This window comes from Lynx rufus, unplaced genomic scaffold, assembly GCF_022079265.1.
Source record: "Lynx rufus isolate CCGP_SWC_20201006 ecotype Redwood Valley unplaced genomic scaffold, mLynRuf1.p SCAF_2, whole genome shotgun sequence".
Classification (NCBI taxonomy): domain Eukaryota; kingdom Metazoa; phylum Chordata; class Mammalia; order Carnivora; family Felidae; genus Lynx; species Lynx rufus.
In genome coordinates this window covers 169736919-169755113 of record NW_025814834.1, presented here as the reverse complement: position 1 = coordinate 169755113, position 18195 = coordinate 169736919, and the positions used below count along the sequence as shown (strand labels likewise).

The following is an 18195-nucleotide window of genomic DNA, read 5'->3' as shown; positions in this document are numbered from 1 at the left end:
ACCCCTCTAACTACTGCCCATAATTCTTGTGTTTGTTTTGTCAGTCAAATAATTTATTAACATATGCCCAAAGAATTTAAAGGTCAGACTCAAGTCCATTTTTAAGAAGTATGCTTCATATCTTTCTATACATATTATATACTTTTCCTAGCAATGGCAGAGTAGATATATAAGATTTCAAAAATATACTTCACAGTGTTAGTACCCATAATTATTGGGTTCATATGAAATCATTTAAGAGGAATTCTTGGATTTCAAAAAAGCATCAGGTTATGCAGCGATGCTGTGCTTGAGGAAATTGTAGACACTTTCCAAAATAGATACTTCACTTTTGCAGATGAGTAGCAGTGAGGTCCAGACAGGACAATGATTTGCTCAAGGCCACACAGCTCATCAGAGACTGAGTCAGGTTCCCATGTTCTCAGGCCAGTGGCTTTGTGGACACTGGGACCAGGATTCTTAAGTGATGTTGATTCTGGAAGGCGCAGGAGTGGCCCTGTAAATCCAAACCAGCCAGGACAAGGGCATGATTTCTGGAACATCACATTGTGGTGGTTCTGGGCTAACAGCCAATTGTAGAAGAGCCCTGTGACCCACATCAATGCCCTTAGGTGTATCTAGTCCTTTCACATGACGTTTAACTTTTAACGTGTTAGAGAAATGCAGGTCTGCTGCTAAAGAGAGGCAAGATCAGAGGGAGACCCACACACATGCAAAGGCCTCATAATGTCCCTCTGCAATTTTTAAACACTTGAACTCTAAACTTTTAAACTTCAATAAATTATGTTGAAGGTTTGATAGAAACAAATTGTAATAAGCAATGGTTCCTTTTTTCTCCAGTGAATTTGTGTGTATAGAAGAATAGGAGGTCATTTTAAACTACACAATGTAATATTATACATGTTATTTGAACCAGAATGACTTTTGCTCTTTTCTATTTCTGTACCCAGATTCGAAGGGCTCCAAGGAGAAGAATAAAATGGAGATCTTGTACATACTGGTGCCAAGTGTTGCTATTCCTCTGGCCATTGCTTTTCTCTTCTTTTTTATCTGCGTCTGCCGCAATAACCAGAAGTCATCGTCACCGCCAGTCCAGAGGCAACCGAAACATGTCAGAGGTCAAAATGTGGAGATGTCAATGCTGAACGCATATAAACCCAAGGTAAAATCAGCAGTACAGAGCTGCATATATTCTATAGGCTTCAGGTTAAAGCAAAACTTATCACCCTCCCCAGCTTAGAAATCAAATGATCTACGATCAGAGTTGACAAGCTATAGAGTTCATTTTCAGCATAACTATCTATCTCTAACTGTATCCAAGGCAGCCGGAGCATTCTTTCGTCAGTGTGTGCACGTCAGTGTTGGGCCAGCCATGTGGCTGCCTTACCATCAAGTCCGGGCTAGAAAGAATCCTTAGGACATCATCTCTCCTAAGGATTCAGAATGTGAGCTATTTTTCAAAATTTCCAAGAAGGAAATACCATACTCTTCCAATGAACCTGAAAGAGATGAACAGAGGAAAAAAAAAGCAAACAAACATGGTTTACTAACTTCACTATCAAAAAATCCTTGTATTGCGCAGTAGTGTACGTAGACTATACACTTAAAAACGGTTAAGTTTTATGTGATGTGTCTTTTGCCACAACAACAAAACCTAAATCCTAACCCAGGAGTTAAGTTCGGTTAAATGCCTGACCTAAATCTGTTCCTCTTTGGTTTAAGTATATTTAAAGAGAAGTGTTGTCCTTCCTATAATCTTTGAATACTGTTTTATGATAGCCTACCTTAGCCTTCTCGTCTCTGTGATAAATCAATCCACTTCCTTTGTTTTTCCTCCTCATCTTTCAGCATGTGGGCTGCTCTAGGTCCTGGCAAGGAAGCCAGGGTCACCAGCCCTTACCTTAAATGGAGCGCACACACCACATCTTAAAGCTGAAACACAACAGAGGCTTTCTCTCCAGAAAGCCAGAACCTCAATCCCAGCCCTCTCACCAAAAAGATTTCATTTAAATAACTTAGAAAACTTCCAAAAAGCCCGTCTTTTCTTCTTATCCCAACTCCGTAGGACATTCATTCACTCATTCTACAAATATTTGTCTTCTCTGTGGGTTAGTGGCCATATTATTCATTTGGCTTTCATAAAGAGAAGATGCATCACTTTAATAAAATTTTAGGGAAAAAAATGTCTTCATGCTCAAATTAACTAATTCTTTTAACTTGTAAGTAGATGTAGCTGCATATTGGGACTGACACATAGCCCTCATCTGATTGTAGTCTGCTGTGCAGTGGATTTTTTTAAGTTAAGAAGTCTTAAAATGTTTTTTTTTTTCTATTGTAGTCCTATTTGTAGTCCTATAGAAACCTTGTTTCCTAAAGTTTTTGGATTTCTTAAATTTTAAAAATTCATTTTTAAGTATTCTGTCCCAAGCAAAACCACTTAAGTGGGAATTTTTACCATTAAAAAAAAAATGAAGAAAACATGAAGACCACAGGGTTTACTAAGTGGCTTGGGGGACAGGTAAAGGTGGAGGTTCACCTGTTTGTGACATCCTAGCTGCCAGCTAGTCAGCTTACATACATTACAGCATGTGATATAATGTCATATTTAATCCTTACGTGGTACTAGAAGAAAATAGAGGGGTAAGATTGATTGCATATTCGTGAAGTAATGCCTAGTTGACATTTTACATTTCCCATACTTCAAAGTTCCAGTGCAGTAGTCTTTATTCTGTGAGAGTCTTAGCCCATCATTTCTTTTTTTTTTTCTTTTTTAGTGTTTATTTATTTTTGAGAGAGCGCAAGTTGGGGAGGGGCAGAAAGAGAAGGGGACAGAGGATCTGAAGCAGGCTCTGCGCTGGCAGCAGAGAACCCGATGTGGGGCTTGAACTCTAGAACTGCAAGATCATGACCTGAGCTGAAGTCAGACACTCAACCAACTGAGCCACCCAGGCACCCCTCCCTGTCATTTCTGTTATTAAATGTTGAGAAACCTTAGGAATGCCAGAACTCTGGATGAGAGAGAGACCCGGATGGGGTTGGTCACTGTGCAAACGCCACCATCCTGGAGGAGCAGGCTCCTCATTGCTATGGCAGGAACCAGGGGCAGAGTCATTTCCACTTGGGAAAATTGTCAGTTTTGTAGGCCAGCCCCAATATGCAACTCAGTTCCATTTTTAGCGAGGTTTGTTTTGCAAAGCATGACATCCAATAGGCATGATGGTTTGGATTTATGCAGTCTTTCAGATAAAGGTCTCAGAGAGCTTTCTGGCGTAAGTGGAGAAAGCTAATGTGGGTCGACTGATACAAATTGATACAAATCAAGAACTATACCAGGAACTTTCATAGTCATCATCTTATTTAATCCTCACAATGATTCTGTAAAATAGGAGTTATTATTCATACTGTACAACCAGAGTAAGTGAGACTCATACAGATTAAGTAACTTGTCCAAAATCAAAGAGCTAGAAATTGGAAGAGATGAAATGTGAACATAGGATTTTTCATGACTAAATAAAGTCCTTGCTCTTGCCTGACCCCATAATAACTTTTTCACGGAACAAATCGTGCTGGGAAGGGAGAGTGGGAGGGGGTCAGGCAAACAACTAAATATGATTCCATTTGGTCAGTTTGGGCTGAACACTAACCACAGGCATCACCCTGGCTTGTGATAAATCCTTAAGAGGCTTGTGTAACAGCCTCACGTCTGAATGATATAGCTCCAATCCTGCCAAAGGCATGTGAAATTTGGCCAGAGCAGTAATAGTCCTCTACCCTTTGTGGTTGTAGAGACAAATGTGAAATATACTGAGCCCGATTTTCCCAAAGACTTGGTGAAGTAAACATTGTTTTCATCATTTCTGAAGTGTCCCTTGCAAAATCTGCCAGTGCCAAGATTTCTCCAACCCAGGGCTTAAAATTCAGCCTTAAACGTCCCTCAAGTAATTCTGAACCACACTGGATGTAGGAATGGCTCAAGAATATTTGACTGGGTTGAGGAGGGGGAAAGGAGACAACAAAAACAAATGCTAGCTCTCTTTGTCTTACTCTCTTAAGAGATTTGGCTCCAATCAAATTTGAATTATTCTGTTGTTTGTTTTGGTTCTTACTGAGTGCCTTTCCTGGAAAAAGCACAAAGGACTTTGTAGACCTTAAAGAAAATTCCTAACTGTAAACAGTCAATCTCTAAAAGTGCTTTGAAAGGTCACTGACACATAAATAATACATGTACCTATAAAATCTAGAAGGAAAGAACACACATAATAAAAGAAAAGAAAAAAGAAAGGAAGGAAGGAAGGAAGGAAGGAAGGAAGGAAGGAAGAAGTCCTGAAAACAAACACCCTACCAGAGTAAAATCAAAAGGATATTTGAAGGCTGAGATGTAAAAGAATGAAGCATAGAAACTGATCTGCCCAAGCCTTATTCTTATTTCTCCTCCGTCAATTCAAAAGTCCAAGACTCCAGGGTTTTTATTGATCCAAATGAATATGGCCTTCGGGGTTTAAATGGTTTCCATCTTTCTCCACTTGCTGAGCTGCTAAACCCCTCCCCCCCCCACACACACTTTTGGATTAAGAAGAAGCTCCTCAGGGAGATTAGAAACCCATACCCTCCAGAGGGGACAACAGCAGTCAAGGACAAACTGGTTGACAGACCTGGCTTGAGTCTCTAGAGAGGCAGGTGAGGCAATTGGAAGTTAGAGCTCAAGGAGGTTTGAGTTTCTTTCTGACCTGTGGGGAAAGCAAGCCTGTGGACCAGAGAGGCACCTCCACTCTGAGTTGTGTGCAGTCAGAAGATGGGGACGCCCCTATGGCTCCACCGGCAGTTGCCACATGGCCCTGAGAAGTCACTTGGCCTGAGTGTCACTTTTCTGAGCAGTTCTGAGAATGAAATAGATCCTGTTCATATAAGTTACTGTCAGTTTGTTTTCTTTTTATTTTGGTAAGCAGATTTCAAGCCGTGCAGTTGGATAAGATAACCTGTCTTTTCCATCTTTAAAATTCCCTGATGAGTATTCTAGTGATGCATGAACTAAGTAGGATTTTTCTACATTGAATTACAAATTTTACAATGTGAGTGGGTGTTTTTTTTAAGTACTGTGGAAAATGAACCTTCTCCAAGAAGCCTGGGAAACCCTAACTTCCCTTCTCCTGCATTCTTTTCCTTTGCCTCTCCCTCCAACTCCCCAACTGTCACGTGTCTGAAAAACAGGGCATTGTCGGTAAAGGGAAAAAGCTGTGGAGCAGTCTCCTTGGGGAGTGAGGAAAGTGGCCCAGCCTCCCACTCAAGCACAGTGGCAGGGATGGGGGGGGGTTTCTGTCTGTGAGACATGTGACTCACCTACGTGGGACTCTGGTGCATAGATGGGTCGAGAGATGGAGGAGTTTGAGAATAGAGGATAAGGAACAGTGGGTTGGGCTTGGGGCGGGGGGGGGGGGGGGAGGGGGGGCGGCCACAGCCAAGGCCTGAATAGGCCTTGGGTCAGACTCCTGCAGCTCCTGGCTGGCTGGTATCAGGAACACTTGGGGAAAGCAAGATTTGCCTAGCTTTCTGAAGTTGGTGGCTCTATTTTCTCAGTTTGCCCTCATCTCTTGCCAGCTTCTCTGTTTCTTCACTTCCAGGAAGTTCCTCTCTCCTTTTCCTTTCCAGCCAAAGTAGTTGCTGAATGTACTGACACTTGATTATATTCTCTTGGCCTGTCCCTTTTGCCAACAACATACTTCCATCTAGAAAGCCCTACTATGGCCTGGCTACCCCTTTTGAGCCCCTGACCTTACCCAGTGTCACCACACTTGGTGCTAAAATGTCCTCGAAAACTTTTTCACTCAGTCCTTAAAGCTTTTGTCTCCCCAGACATATGATCTCATCATTCTATTGACAGGGCCCTCTACGGAATCACCAGTGATGTAATTCAACCCAATGGCCTTTTCCAAGTCTTTATCCTCTTTAATTTCCCTGAAGCATTGGACATTCTGAACCACCATCTTGAAATACTTTTTCTCTTGGCTTTCCTCCTATCCCCTCTGTTTCCTTCACTGGTTCCTCCAGTTCCTCTTTACTTCTCTCCCTCTTCCCCCTTCTCTCTCTCTCTCTCTCTCTCTCTCTCTCTCTCTCTCTCTCTCATGCTGATTTCATCCTCTGGCATTGCTTTAGTTCCCACTTGATATACATTCCCTAATCTAGAAGGACACATCTCAAGCTATAGAATCCTTGCTCCCAGCACCTAAGGATCCATAATCTCCAGGCCTAACATACCTTTACAGCCACATTTTTTTTAGTCTATTTCCAGGAGGTAGTTTGTTATACTCCAAAGGGCAAGGACTGAGAGGAGAGAGATGATTACAAGTCTGTGTTCCATTGATTACTGGCCATGAGATCTTAAGCAAATTTTCTGAACCTTTGTTTTCTCACTTGTAAAACAAGGATACAAATAGGCGTGCCTGGGTGGCTCAGTTGGTTAAGCATCTGATTAAAGATCTGACTCTTGATTTTGGCTCAGGTCATGGTCTCACAATTCATGAGTTCGAGCCCCATGTCTCGCTCTTTGCTGACAGTGCAGAGTCTACTTGGAATTCTGTCTCTCCCTCTCTCTCTGCCCTTCTCCCCCTACACCTCTCTCTAAAAATAAATAAATTAACTTTAAAACAAAGCAAAACAAAATTTAAAAAACACAAGGATACAAAGAGTACTTAGAGATTTTTCTTTTTCTTATTTAGAGGTTCTAGCCAGGGAGCACAGCTTCTTATATACCCTTGACCAAAGAACAGTTCTTCTCTATTGGGGAAGGTCATCTTCTTTGGCCAAGCGGGTAGCTTCAGGAGGGATGTTCATGGAGTGGTGAGGGAGGAAGGGGATACCCGCTAGGTAGCCCGATCAGCCAAATCAACCCTGGCGATCAAGGGGGTGACAGATGTTGCAGGCAGATCACTCTCACATCCGATATTTTTGACAATTTGAGATAGTGTGTCTGGTACTTCACAGGAACCTGATTTCTAGAAGTTACTATTATTTTGGTACAGTGATGATACAAACAGCCACAAATATTTCAGTCAACTACCAAATGCTGTGCACAGGATAATGTGGGTTGGGAGGAAGCTATAGGACCCCGCAGCCCACAGCATTAGCTGGGTGAGGAGACAGGCAGGGGAAGCACACCAAAGATACTAGAGGTAGCTCTTTGGACAGTTCTGGTATTCCATTCCGATTGAGTTAGCATAAATCCCCTGCCCCACACACCCTGTTGACACCCTGGATAAAATCCATCAGGGTGGAGAGGGTTTGATGGTTAGGGCTGGGAGGCTTCCAGTACAGAGCTTCAGCTTCAAGCTACATCTGTAGTAACTTTACTTGTGGGGAGGATGAGTATTAGAAGTGGATATATTATAAGTGTATTACCGATAAGCTAAAGTACATCACAAACATTATCTCAATGGAATCTCCATTATGACCTTATGAAGTAGGTGCTAATTTAAGCCTGATTTGGGAATAAGAAAAGTGAGTCTTCATGCCACTATTAAGTGGCAGAGCCAAAATTTGAACCCGGGTCTGCCCAGGCCCAGAGCCCACGTTCTTCCCCATTTCACTCGACTGCCGTAACTTTCAGGTGGACCAAAACACATGAGCTCAAGTTATGAGCACTTGGTGGCTCAAGCTGACATTGAAATTACTGGCCTCTGTTCTGCCTGTTTCCAGGCAGGATAGAAGCTCTCCCACTGACATGGTCAAGTAGCCACCACAGAATCAACCCTGGTCACCACCAGACATTCAAAGTAACATCAGAAAGTTATGTCATACAGAAAAGAACTGCTTCTGAAGTTAAATCACTTCCAGAGAAGTACAGCTGAACTCTGGGCCAATGTGGCAAACTGTTGGTTGAAACTCCCTCCGGAATTTGATGGCACTTAGCTGGAAGGCACTTAGTTCGACTGTAGTCTTTGAGAATGTCCATAACCTCCCAAAATGAATGCCTGTGGCCTTTAAGTTTTTAAAACATAATCACTTCCATTTAGGAGTAGAGTCCATTCCTTTACAGTTCGAACACTGCTTACCTCAGAACCAGGGAAATGCACAAGAATGGAAAATAGGCTTTGGAGTCAAGCAAGTTCTGTCAACAGTTAAGTCCAGGTACTAAGAAATCTCTATTTTATATGTTCTCCAGGGCTCTTGTGCCCAGCTCAGGCAAAGGCTGCTGTGGAAAGGGTTTCTTCACTTGTCCCAGTCAACTAATGAGGACAACAGAGAATCAACAGGAGTAAGATCTAGATCAGAGACCGAGAGCAACTATACCTTGACATTCCAGTCTTCTACCAGTGCGCTTTATGCTTTTAAAATGGTGAAGCCCTTTAAGGATCAAAATGAAAATTGCCAGTTATTGCTGGAAGAATGCTCCAGGTTTGGAGCAGACGTAGTTGAATTTGCATCTTGGCATCACCACTTAATAGGTGTGCTTCTTAAGCAACCTCTTAATTTCTTGATCCATAAAATGGGAACATCACAGTATGAATCTCATGGGATAGTGATGAAGATGAAACAAGCTGATGCACGAAGCACCTAGAGAAGTCACCGGGAAGACAGACTCTGCTGTCCAACATACAACCTACCAGCTGTGCAATCACTCTCTTTCTCATATTTTCCACCTGCAAAATGGGGGTAATAGGCAGAGTGACCAATTTCATGGGGTTGCTGTAAGGGTCAAAGGGGTTAATGTGTACAGAGTACTTAACAGCCTAACATATAAGTGCTCCAAAATCAGCTCATAGGCCTTATTATGGTCTCAGTGGCTGTCACAGGACACGTATTCAATCTATGGTAGCTATTGTTAAACTCAAGATTACAGACATGTACGACAAGAGCTGTCTTTACTCTTCATGCTTCTTGCATGGGTCCTCATATACTATTCTATATGTATACTCTTTGGTATATAGCATATACAGTATCAGTTGACTGACTGATACAACCAGCTATGAAAAAAGATCCCCCACCACAGGCTGCACATGAAAATAGAATAAACTGGTGACATAGCCCAAGCGATAGAGTGATTTAATTTCAAAGCCTTGAATCTCATTAAGATAGTAGCAGAATACAAATACAGTAAACACCAGTCAGTGGTCCTTATCTTTTCTTTAGCTGGCATTTCCAAAGCATCTTCTGAAGCAAAGTATTAGTTTCTCTGGCTTCTATAAGTCAAAATTGCTCAACCAGTTTCTTCAGACACATTGTGGTCATTCATCATGCAAGGAGTAGAGATCCAGACTGCTAGTGATTGTCTGACCTAGAAAGCCATATTCTGCTGGTTCTTGAAGTGAAGCCTTCAGTTCAGGAGCATCCTCATCACCTGAACGTGTCAGAAATGCAGGACCTCAGACCTACAGAATCAGAAACTCTGGAAGTAGGGCCCAGCAATCTGTGTTTTAACAAGCCTTCCAGGGACTTCCAATGCCTGCTCTGAATTAGACTATGCTGATATAGTCTATATCAGAGATGATATTAGAGAGCAAGCAAGTCCCCAAGGAATATAGATCTCATGGAGAACTTTGCTTAAAAAAAAAAAAAGGACCTGCTAATGTCCTATTACCCCAAATCCCCCTCTAATTTTAATGAGGCTGAGGAAAAATGCCACTGTATTCAATCCATTGTAGCTCATCTCCTCAAGATACTTGGGTCTGGCTAGAATCAGCAAAGGTATAGCAAATGAGATTTGTAAAAGGGCGTGGGAAAGGAACCACCACAAGGATGGCAGGGACTACAGGGGATGGTTTGAGTCAATTGTATGAATACAACTTCAGTTCTTTTTTAGTATCTGCCGTTGGAGCCACCTTCCTGTCCTGGAGAACCACTCTGGGTTCTGTTTCCCTCCCCCTCATGTCACTCAGCTTTTTATCTGTGTCCCACTTCAAGTTGGGCTCAAAAGTAGAGCATTCAGGGGCGCCTGGGTGGCGCAGTCGGTTAAGCATCCGACTTCAGCCAGGTCACGATCTCGCGGTCCGTGAGTTCGAGCCCCGCGTCAGGCTCTGGGCTGATGGCTCAGAGCCTGGAGCCTGTTTCCGATTCTGCGTCTCCCTCTCTCTGCCCCTCCCCCATTCATGCTCTGTCTCTCTCTGTCCCAAAAATAAATAAATGTTGAAAAAAAAAATTTAAAAAAAAAAGTAGAGCATTCATACCCTGTTCAGGTTAGAAGCCCAAAGTCACAAATCTGTGGATCCCTGCTGCACGCAAATGTAGGCCATCACGAAATCCTCCCCCTCTTCCTACAGCCATCACTTATGTAGAGTGGGCAGGAAATGGCAGGTTAGTCATAAGCTTTGTCACCCAGAGGAATCATTTGAAATGTATTATCACCTAAGGTGTAACTTCTCAAAGGTGGAAAGAGATAAAGTCATTGAGTCTGTCCTCCTTATCCATCTACCACCTATATAATTACAATGTAAAAAAAAAAAAAAAACCCTACTCCTGGTTCATTGCTTTCATATCCAAAGGTAACAGATCTAAAAGCATCACATGTCCCCACTTAGTATTTGTCACTCAGGTGAAGGAAGCCACCAACATCAGCCTGGCCTCCATCGGCTGGTTAGACAGGACCACAAGAGTCACATCTGACTCACATCTAAATGACTGTCATCTAAAATGTTCTCCCTTCTTTTTCCTCCTGCGAAGAGCTCATTCAAACCCTAATAGAGTTGCTGTTCAAAAATTTCTAAGGAAAGAAGCAGATTCGGATTTTAGAATAACGTATCAACTTCTACATCAACTTTGATTTTTCCTCCTCCTCTCCCCCCTCCCCAAATTATAGAATTTTTAAAACCTCAGTGAGGCAGATGTGTGTTTACTTTGAGAAGCAAAAATGTTAACATTTAAACTGAAAGCCTGTTTCAGTTTTAAGGTACTTAATTGCCTTACAGCATATAATAAACTGAGCCCATCTTGTCATTCAACTAATGGAAGGAGTGATAAAGAGATAGGAGCCCAGGACCCTATTCATTTCAGTTTTCCTTTGTACTTAGTTTACTTTGGCACTGTGCCTTATGTGTATTTTACACTTCTTTACATTTTGTACATCCCTGTATGACAAATACTTGTCAAACAAAAACTAAACAGATTTATAACCCCTTAACTTGAAATGAGCCAAAATTGAGCTGCCAAAACTTTATGACTTCATTTTCTTTCATAGTTTTCCACGACATTGGGTTCAAACAGACAAACCCCACTTGAGGTCAAGCAGAGGTCATTTCACTTTCATTACTAAAATATAATTTACAATATGCCAGACCTAAACAAGTTTAGCCTAAAGGGTTTGTATAATGTAAACCATCTGTTCCTCAACAATACAGCTAATTTCCTGCCGTCACTGTAGGGTCTACTGACTGCTTCTTTAAGAGTTTTTATGATTTTTTAACTAGTTCAGGATTTATGTAAAATTTGAAAATGAGTCTATAGTTAAGACACATTTGTACCAAGTAACCTGAGCATTTTAAAAATGCAAATCACTGTGTAAACTGTTCCCCTGAAACTAAGCTCTGAGCAGTTTTTCTGGTAACTTCTAGGCCGGCTGCCGCACAGGTGTTCCCAAGAAAGGTTTTGTGAAATCTGCCATTTTAGTTGCTTTTCCAAAGGGAATCCCCAAATTTGGTTATGACAAGCCCTGGTGAACTGTTCCTTCCTTCTATAGGCTAGAGAGGAGCTGGGACTCTGTGCCATATGGCCCACCGGGTATGGGTGGGATGTGAGAAGACACACTTAGGGTCAAAATGTGCTCTCATGTGTCTGAACAGGGGAAAAGAACAATTAGAAGTCCATAGAGCGACCACACACTGAAGGCTGACCTCACAGCCCTGTGAGGTGTCAGGCCCCAGGCTAAGCCTCCAGAGGCCTTCTGTGTCAAACTGGGATTGCCCGCCAACAGGCTTCTCTGATTTCAGAAAGAAATGGTGTGGCCCAAAACAGAAGGGCTTGCAGTGCAAGTGTGGTTCTTTTGGCTCTTCTGAAAATTCTTGATGCTTTTCAAGCCTCTTTCTCCATGTGCAAAATGCTAAGAGTAAGAGTTCTTTTTCCAAAGGCAAATAGCAGAGAACTAATTTGCTTACCTCAGTGCAGGGGAACGCAGCCCGTCTTAGCTGTGAAGCCCCAGGGGCTATGTGTCAGGCCGATGCCAAGGTCCTGTCCACCCGTCTTCTCCAGACCCCAGAATCCTGGCCAGCTTGTTTCCTTGTCCCATCTGCCACCATCTACTCTTCCACGTGGGTTCTTGCTCCCTCCACCCATATGCATCTCCCAGAATCCTAGAGGAGCAGGTCACATGTCACTCAAATTGTACCCACCTTCAGGCTCCAAAACAAATTCTCTGTTTTGAGATTGAAGATTTTTAAGATTTTAAGGTGTTTTTTTTGTTTTTACTAATAACTACATGCAAACAGGAAAAGATTAATAGGAGGAAATGTAATGCATTTTTTATTTATTTTAGTGTTTATTAATTTTGAGAGAGAGAGAGAGAGAGAGAGAGAGAGCGAGCGAGCATGTGAGCAGGGGAGAGGGGCAGAGAGAGAGGGAGAAAGAATCCCAAGCAGGCTCCACACTCAGTCTGGAGCACAACGCAAGGCTTGATCTCACAACCTGAGATCATGACCTGAGCTGAAATCAAGAGTTGGATGCTCACCTGATTGAGCCATCCGGGTGCCCCAAATGCATTATGAAAAGAACAACAGGGACGCCTGGGTGGCTCAGTCAGTTAAGCGTCTGACTTTGGCTTAGGTCATGATCTCACAGTTCGTGGTTTGAGCCCCGCACTGGGCTCTGTGCTGACAGCTCAGAGCCTGGAGCCTGCTTCGGATTCTATGTCTCCCTCTCTCTCTCTGCCCCTTCTGCACTGGTGCTATGTCTCTCTGTCTCTTAAGAGTGAATAAATGTAAATAAATAAACAAATAAATAAATAAATACCACAACATAAAGGGAATTATAGAACACTGGCTAGAAGTACTTAAGGCTATAAATGGATATAAGTCATTTGCATTTACCTCACTTACTGGATTTCTTCCACAATAAGTATAAGATTGATTTAAGATTACTTACTAGGTGGAAATTACTTTCATACATTGTTGCATTTAATCCCTACCGTAACTATGTAAATTGCATATCATTTCATGGATATGGAAATAGAGGTTCAGAAAAGTTCAGGAACTCGCTCAACGTCAACCACCTAAGATATAGGACCTACCCCCACAGGATTATTGTCGTAAATGAGTTAATATTTGTTAAGTGCTTAGGACAGTATCTAGCATTTAGTAAATGTTATACAAGTATTAACTAATATTAATAGAAAGCAACATGTCCAAGATGCAAATTCAGATTGGTATGATTCCAAAGGCCACACAGTTTGAATATACTGCACTTCCTATGGATTAGTTCCAGCAGGGGCAGGAAAAGGTAGTAGTCCTAATACCTAATACTCCTTGAGTTTAGTTATGAATTCCTATTTTCCCTCAAAATTTTTTATTGCTCAGTCCCATACCCTTCTCTCTTACCAAAGCCTGGAGATCCTGTTTAGGTCCAAAAGTAACACCTACTATGCCATTCAGGGGACCTTCGCATAAATTGGACTCAATTAGAGCATTAGGAAAAATTGTGATAGAAATCCCAACATCATGCAGGAGAAATTCACCTTGGGTTGGTCTTCCCACGAAAGCAAAATCATCTCAGGGGAGTCTGGGTGGCTCAGTCCATTGAGCATCTGACTCTTGATTTTGGCTGAGTCCCAGAGTTGTGGGATAGAGCCCCGCATCAGGCTCCACACCGAGCATGGAGCCTGCTTAAGATTCTCCCTCTCTCTCACTCTCTCTCTCTCTGTCTACCCTTCTCCTCCACTTGCACGCTCTCTGTCTAAAATAAATGTATGTAAGCCAATTTGACAATAAATTATATTAAAAATAATAAAAGAAAATAAAATAAATGAAATGAAAATTTTTTTAAAAAGCAAATCAGTTTCTCAATAAATATGCAAATAAACATGAATATATTCATTCTTTTTCACCCCTTTCACAAAAGCAGCATGCAGCATTAACTATTCTTTTGCTTTTTATTTATTTTTAATTTTTTTAATGTTTATTTTTGAGGGGGGGGGTGGTGAGGAGCAGAGAGAGAGGGAGACACAGAATCCAAAGCAGACTCCAGGCTCTGAGCTGTCAGCACAGAGCCTGACATGGGGCTCAATCCTATGAACCATGAGATCATGACCTGAGCTGAAGTCTGACACTTAACCGACTGAGCCACCCAGGTGCCCCGCTTTTTATTTTTGACTTAGCAATAAGATTTGGAGATCTTTCCATATCAGCACGTAGAAAATGTGCTCGTTCTTAAATTATGTAATATTCTATTATTGGCTTTGCCATAATTAATATAACCAGTCTCCTCTAGGTAGACATTGAGGCTGTTTCTAATTCTTTGTTCCTGCAATACTGTAATGAATAGGACTGGATCAATAGGTAAGTTTTAATTTACTGCATGTTTAAAGCAATGTGGTACCATTACTTTAAGCAGAAGTAACTTTCCTGTAAGACATTTCCAAATACAAACCCCTTGAGATCTGCTTTAATGAATAATGAGACATATTTATAATAGGAAATATTATTTGCATGGGCAAATTAATGTTTCAAAATTCTCAGTTTTATTTCATCCTCTTAAGTGAGTATTTTCCTACATGTTTATTTACACTTATATAATTAGGTTAATGGGCATTTTGCCCTGGAAAATCAGCCTTGAACAGAGCTAATCATCATGAATTTTAAATTAATACAATTTGGATTAGAGAAATATTTTTACTTCGTTTTCTAAACTGTTGTTTTAAACTCTGCACAGAGAGCTCTGAATTCCATATGTATTTGCCACATTGCCACCTTTAATTGGAATACTCAGAGCAATCATCTTTTTCTAAAATATTTGAAGTGCAGAGATTATTTTTAAAATCAGTTTATGTATTGGGGCGCCTGGGTGGCTCAGTTGGTTAAGCGTCCAACTTCAGCTCAGGTCATGATCTCGCGGTTTGTGAGTTTGAGCCCCGTGTCAGGCTCTGTGCTGACAGCTCAGAGAGCCTGTTTCAGATTCTGTGTCTCCCTCTCTCTCTCTGAGCCTCCCCCATTCTTGCTGTGTCTCTCTCTGCCTCAAAAATAAATAAACGTTAAAAAAATTTTTTTAATCAGTTTATGTACAAATGCATTCCTTTTATGATCTTTTTCTTAATAAATTCATCTCAAAGTCAGGCTAGATTTGAGGTGAATTTCAAATATTACAGCCACGATCAAATGTCACAATTTAGTATTTTCATTGTGAGCTAGATCCTTTTTCCTGTCTCTTAAGGTCAATTAGTAAACAACCCACTTGTGAAGCTGTAAGGTTATCAATTGGTATGAAGGGCAAATGCCTCCCTTCAAGGAAATGAAATGTGATTGAGAGGACAAAATATTCATAAAAAGAACAGCAACAGCAAGGTAATAACTAAAAGTTAAATAGCCCTTATCGTGTGCCAGGCATCATGTTGAGTACTTTAAAAATGTTAATCTGTTAGAAATTCATAGGAACCCTATAAGATAAGTGCAATTATTATCAATTATTATCATCCCATTTTACAGATGAAGGAATTGAGGTAGAGGATGATTAAATACTGTACCTAGCGTCACACAGCTGGTAAGTGGGAAAGGCAGGATTCAAACTCTAATTGTCTGACTGTGGAGGCCATGCATGTAACCAGCCCCCACACTGCCTCTTGCATGTGGTGGCCTTCAGACACTAAAGCAAAAGGAAGCCAGAGGATGCAAAGATCATAGTGGCCACGAAGAGTTTCAGAAGGAAAACTCTGATGAGCAGAGAGGAGTGGATTCCAAAGCTCCCTACCTCTACTGGGAGCGCTCAGGAGGACAGCCTTTCATTGTGGTTTCTATGGCTTTTCCCACAATAAATATCCTAAGAATAAGAAAGCATTGCAGGAACAGAGGTATTAGGCAAGAATGGCCATGGTGTTTAAGGGTGGTCACTGAGCAGACCTATTTAAATAATGTGATGCTATATCATATAGAGAAGTAGCGAGGGTAGGTGGGTTAGGACCAGATCACACACACTCTATGTCCCAGGCTAAGAATTAAGGCTGTATTCTCTCCAGCGGCGCCTCTCACACTGTAATGTTCAATGAAATCACCTGGGATCTTCTTGTTAAATGCACATTCTGATCCAGCAGGTCTGAGGTGGGCCCAAGAGCCCTCATTTGTAATAAGCTTGAGAGATGCTGATGTTACTGGTCCCAGAACCACACTTTGAGTAGCAAGACGGTAGGCTCCAGCAGGAAATTGCCATTGGAGCAGGGGATGTAGATGGGGGGGAGGGGGGGTGGAGTGGAATGATAGACAGTTACCTGTGGCACCTCCTCTAAGTTGTGGCCAGCAATTTTAAAGACTTATAGACCTACGGTGTTTTATTTGGTCTGATTTCTAGAACTTTTCTCTATATGCCCCACCCCTCCTCTCAGATGCCACGATGTCTTGCCTTAAGTGTTTTCAACTACACTTTTCCTTTCTTTCTATACAGAGCAAGGCTAAAGAGCTGCCACTCTCTGCTGTACGTTTTATGGAAGAATTGGGGGAATGTGCCTTTGGAAAGATCTATAAGGGCCATCTCTATCTCCCAGGCATGGACCATGCTCAATTGGTTGCTATAAAGACCTTGAAAGACTATAACAACCCCCAGCAATGGACAGAATTTCAACAGGAAGCCTCCCTGATGGCCGAACTACACCACCCCAATATCGTCTGCCTTCTGGGTGCTGTCACTCAGGAACAGCCTGTGTGTATGCTTTTTGAGTATATGAATCAGGGGGATCTCCATGAGTTCCTTATCATGCGCTCCCCACATTCTGATGTTGGCTGTAGCAGTGACGAAGACGGGACCGTAAAATCCAGCCTGGATCATGGAGATTTTCTGCACATAGCAATTCAGATTGCAGCCGGCATGGAGTACCTGTCTAGTCACTTCTTTGTCCATAAGGACCTTGCAGCTCGCAATATTTTAATCGGAGAACAACTTCATGTAAAGATTTCAGACCTTGGGCTTTCCAGAGAAATCTACTCTGCCGATTACTACAGGGTGCAGAGTAAGTCTCTGCTGCCCATTCGCTGGATGCCCCCTGAAGCCATCATGTATGGCAAATTCTCTTCTGATTCAGATATCTGGTCCTTCGGGGTTGTCTTGTGGGAGATTTTCAGTTTTGGACTGCAACCGTATTATGGATTTAGTAACCAGGAAGTGATCGAAATGGTAAGGAAACGACAGCTATTACCATGCTCCGAAGATTGCCCGCCCAGAATGTACAGCCTCATGACAGAGTGCTGGAATGAGATTCCTTCCAGGAGACCAAGATTTAAAGATATCCATGTCCGGCTTCGGTCCTGGGAGGGACTCTCAAGTCACACCAGCTCCACTACTCCTTCAGGGGGAAATGCTACCACGCAGACAACCTCCCTTAGCGCCAGCCCAGTGAGTAATCTCAGTAACCCCAGATATCCCAATTATATGTTCCCGAGCCAGGGTATTACACCACAGGGCCAGATTGCTGGTTTCATTGGCCCACCAATACCTCAGAACCAGCGATTTATCCCCATCAATGGATACCCAATACCTCCTGGCTATGCGGCATTTCCAGCTGCCCACTACCAACCGACAGGCCCTCCCAGAGTGATTCAGCATTGCCCGCCTCCCAAGAGTCGGTCCCCGAGCAGTGCCAGTGGGTCGACTAGCACTGGTCATGTGACCAGCTTGCCCTCTTCAGGATCTAATCAGGAAGCAAACATTCCCTTACTACCACACATGTCGATTCCAAATCATCCCAGTGGAATGGGTATCACCGTTTTTGGCAACAAGTCTCAAAAACCCTACAAAATAGACTCAAAGCAACCGTCTTTGCTAGGAGACTCCAATATTCACGGACACACCGAATCTATGATTTCTGCAGAACTGTAAAATGCATGACTTTTGTAAATGTGGTATACAGGAAAAACTAGAAAGCCGTAGAAAAGATTTAAATTCAAATGTTTTTATTAAAGTAAGGTTCTCACTTAGCAGACATTGCAACAAGTATCTTCTGTGAAGTTTAACTGTGTCTTACCAAGCAGGGCAGACAACCAGCCAGAAAAAGAAAACATTGTGGGATTAACACTCCATCAGGGG

At 42.2% G+C, this 18195-nt stretch overlaps 1 protein-coding gene across 1 annotated transcript in view; it reads left to right on the top strand.

Moving 5' to 3' along the window:
* The window catches only part of ROR1 (receptor tyrosine kinase like orphan receptor 1), a 175548-nt gene extending 157560 nt beyond the window's left edge, over positions 1 to 17988 (top strand). Inside the window, exons 8-9 of the mRNA XM_047082347.1 lie at positions 951 to 1162; positions 16561 to 17988. Of these exons, the coding sequence (XP_046938303.1) occupies positions 951 to 1162; positions 16561 to 17988 (1640 nt within the window). The remainder of the gene's footprint in view (positions 1 to 950; positions 1163 to 16560) is intronic.
* The last annotated feature ends 207 nt before the right edge of the window (positions 17989 to 18195 follow it).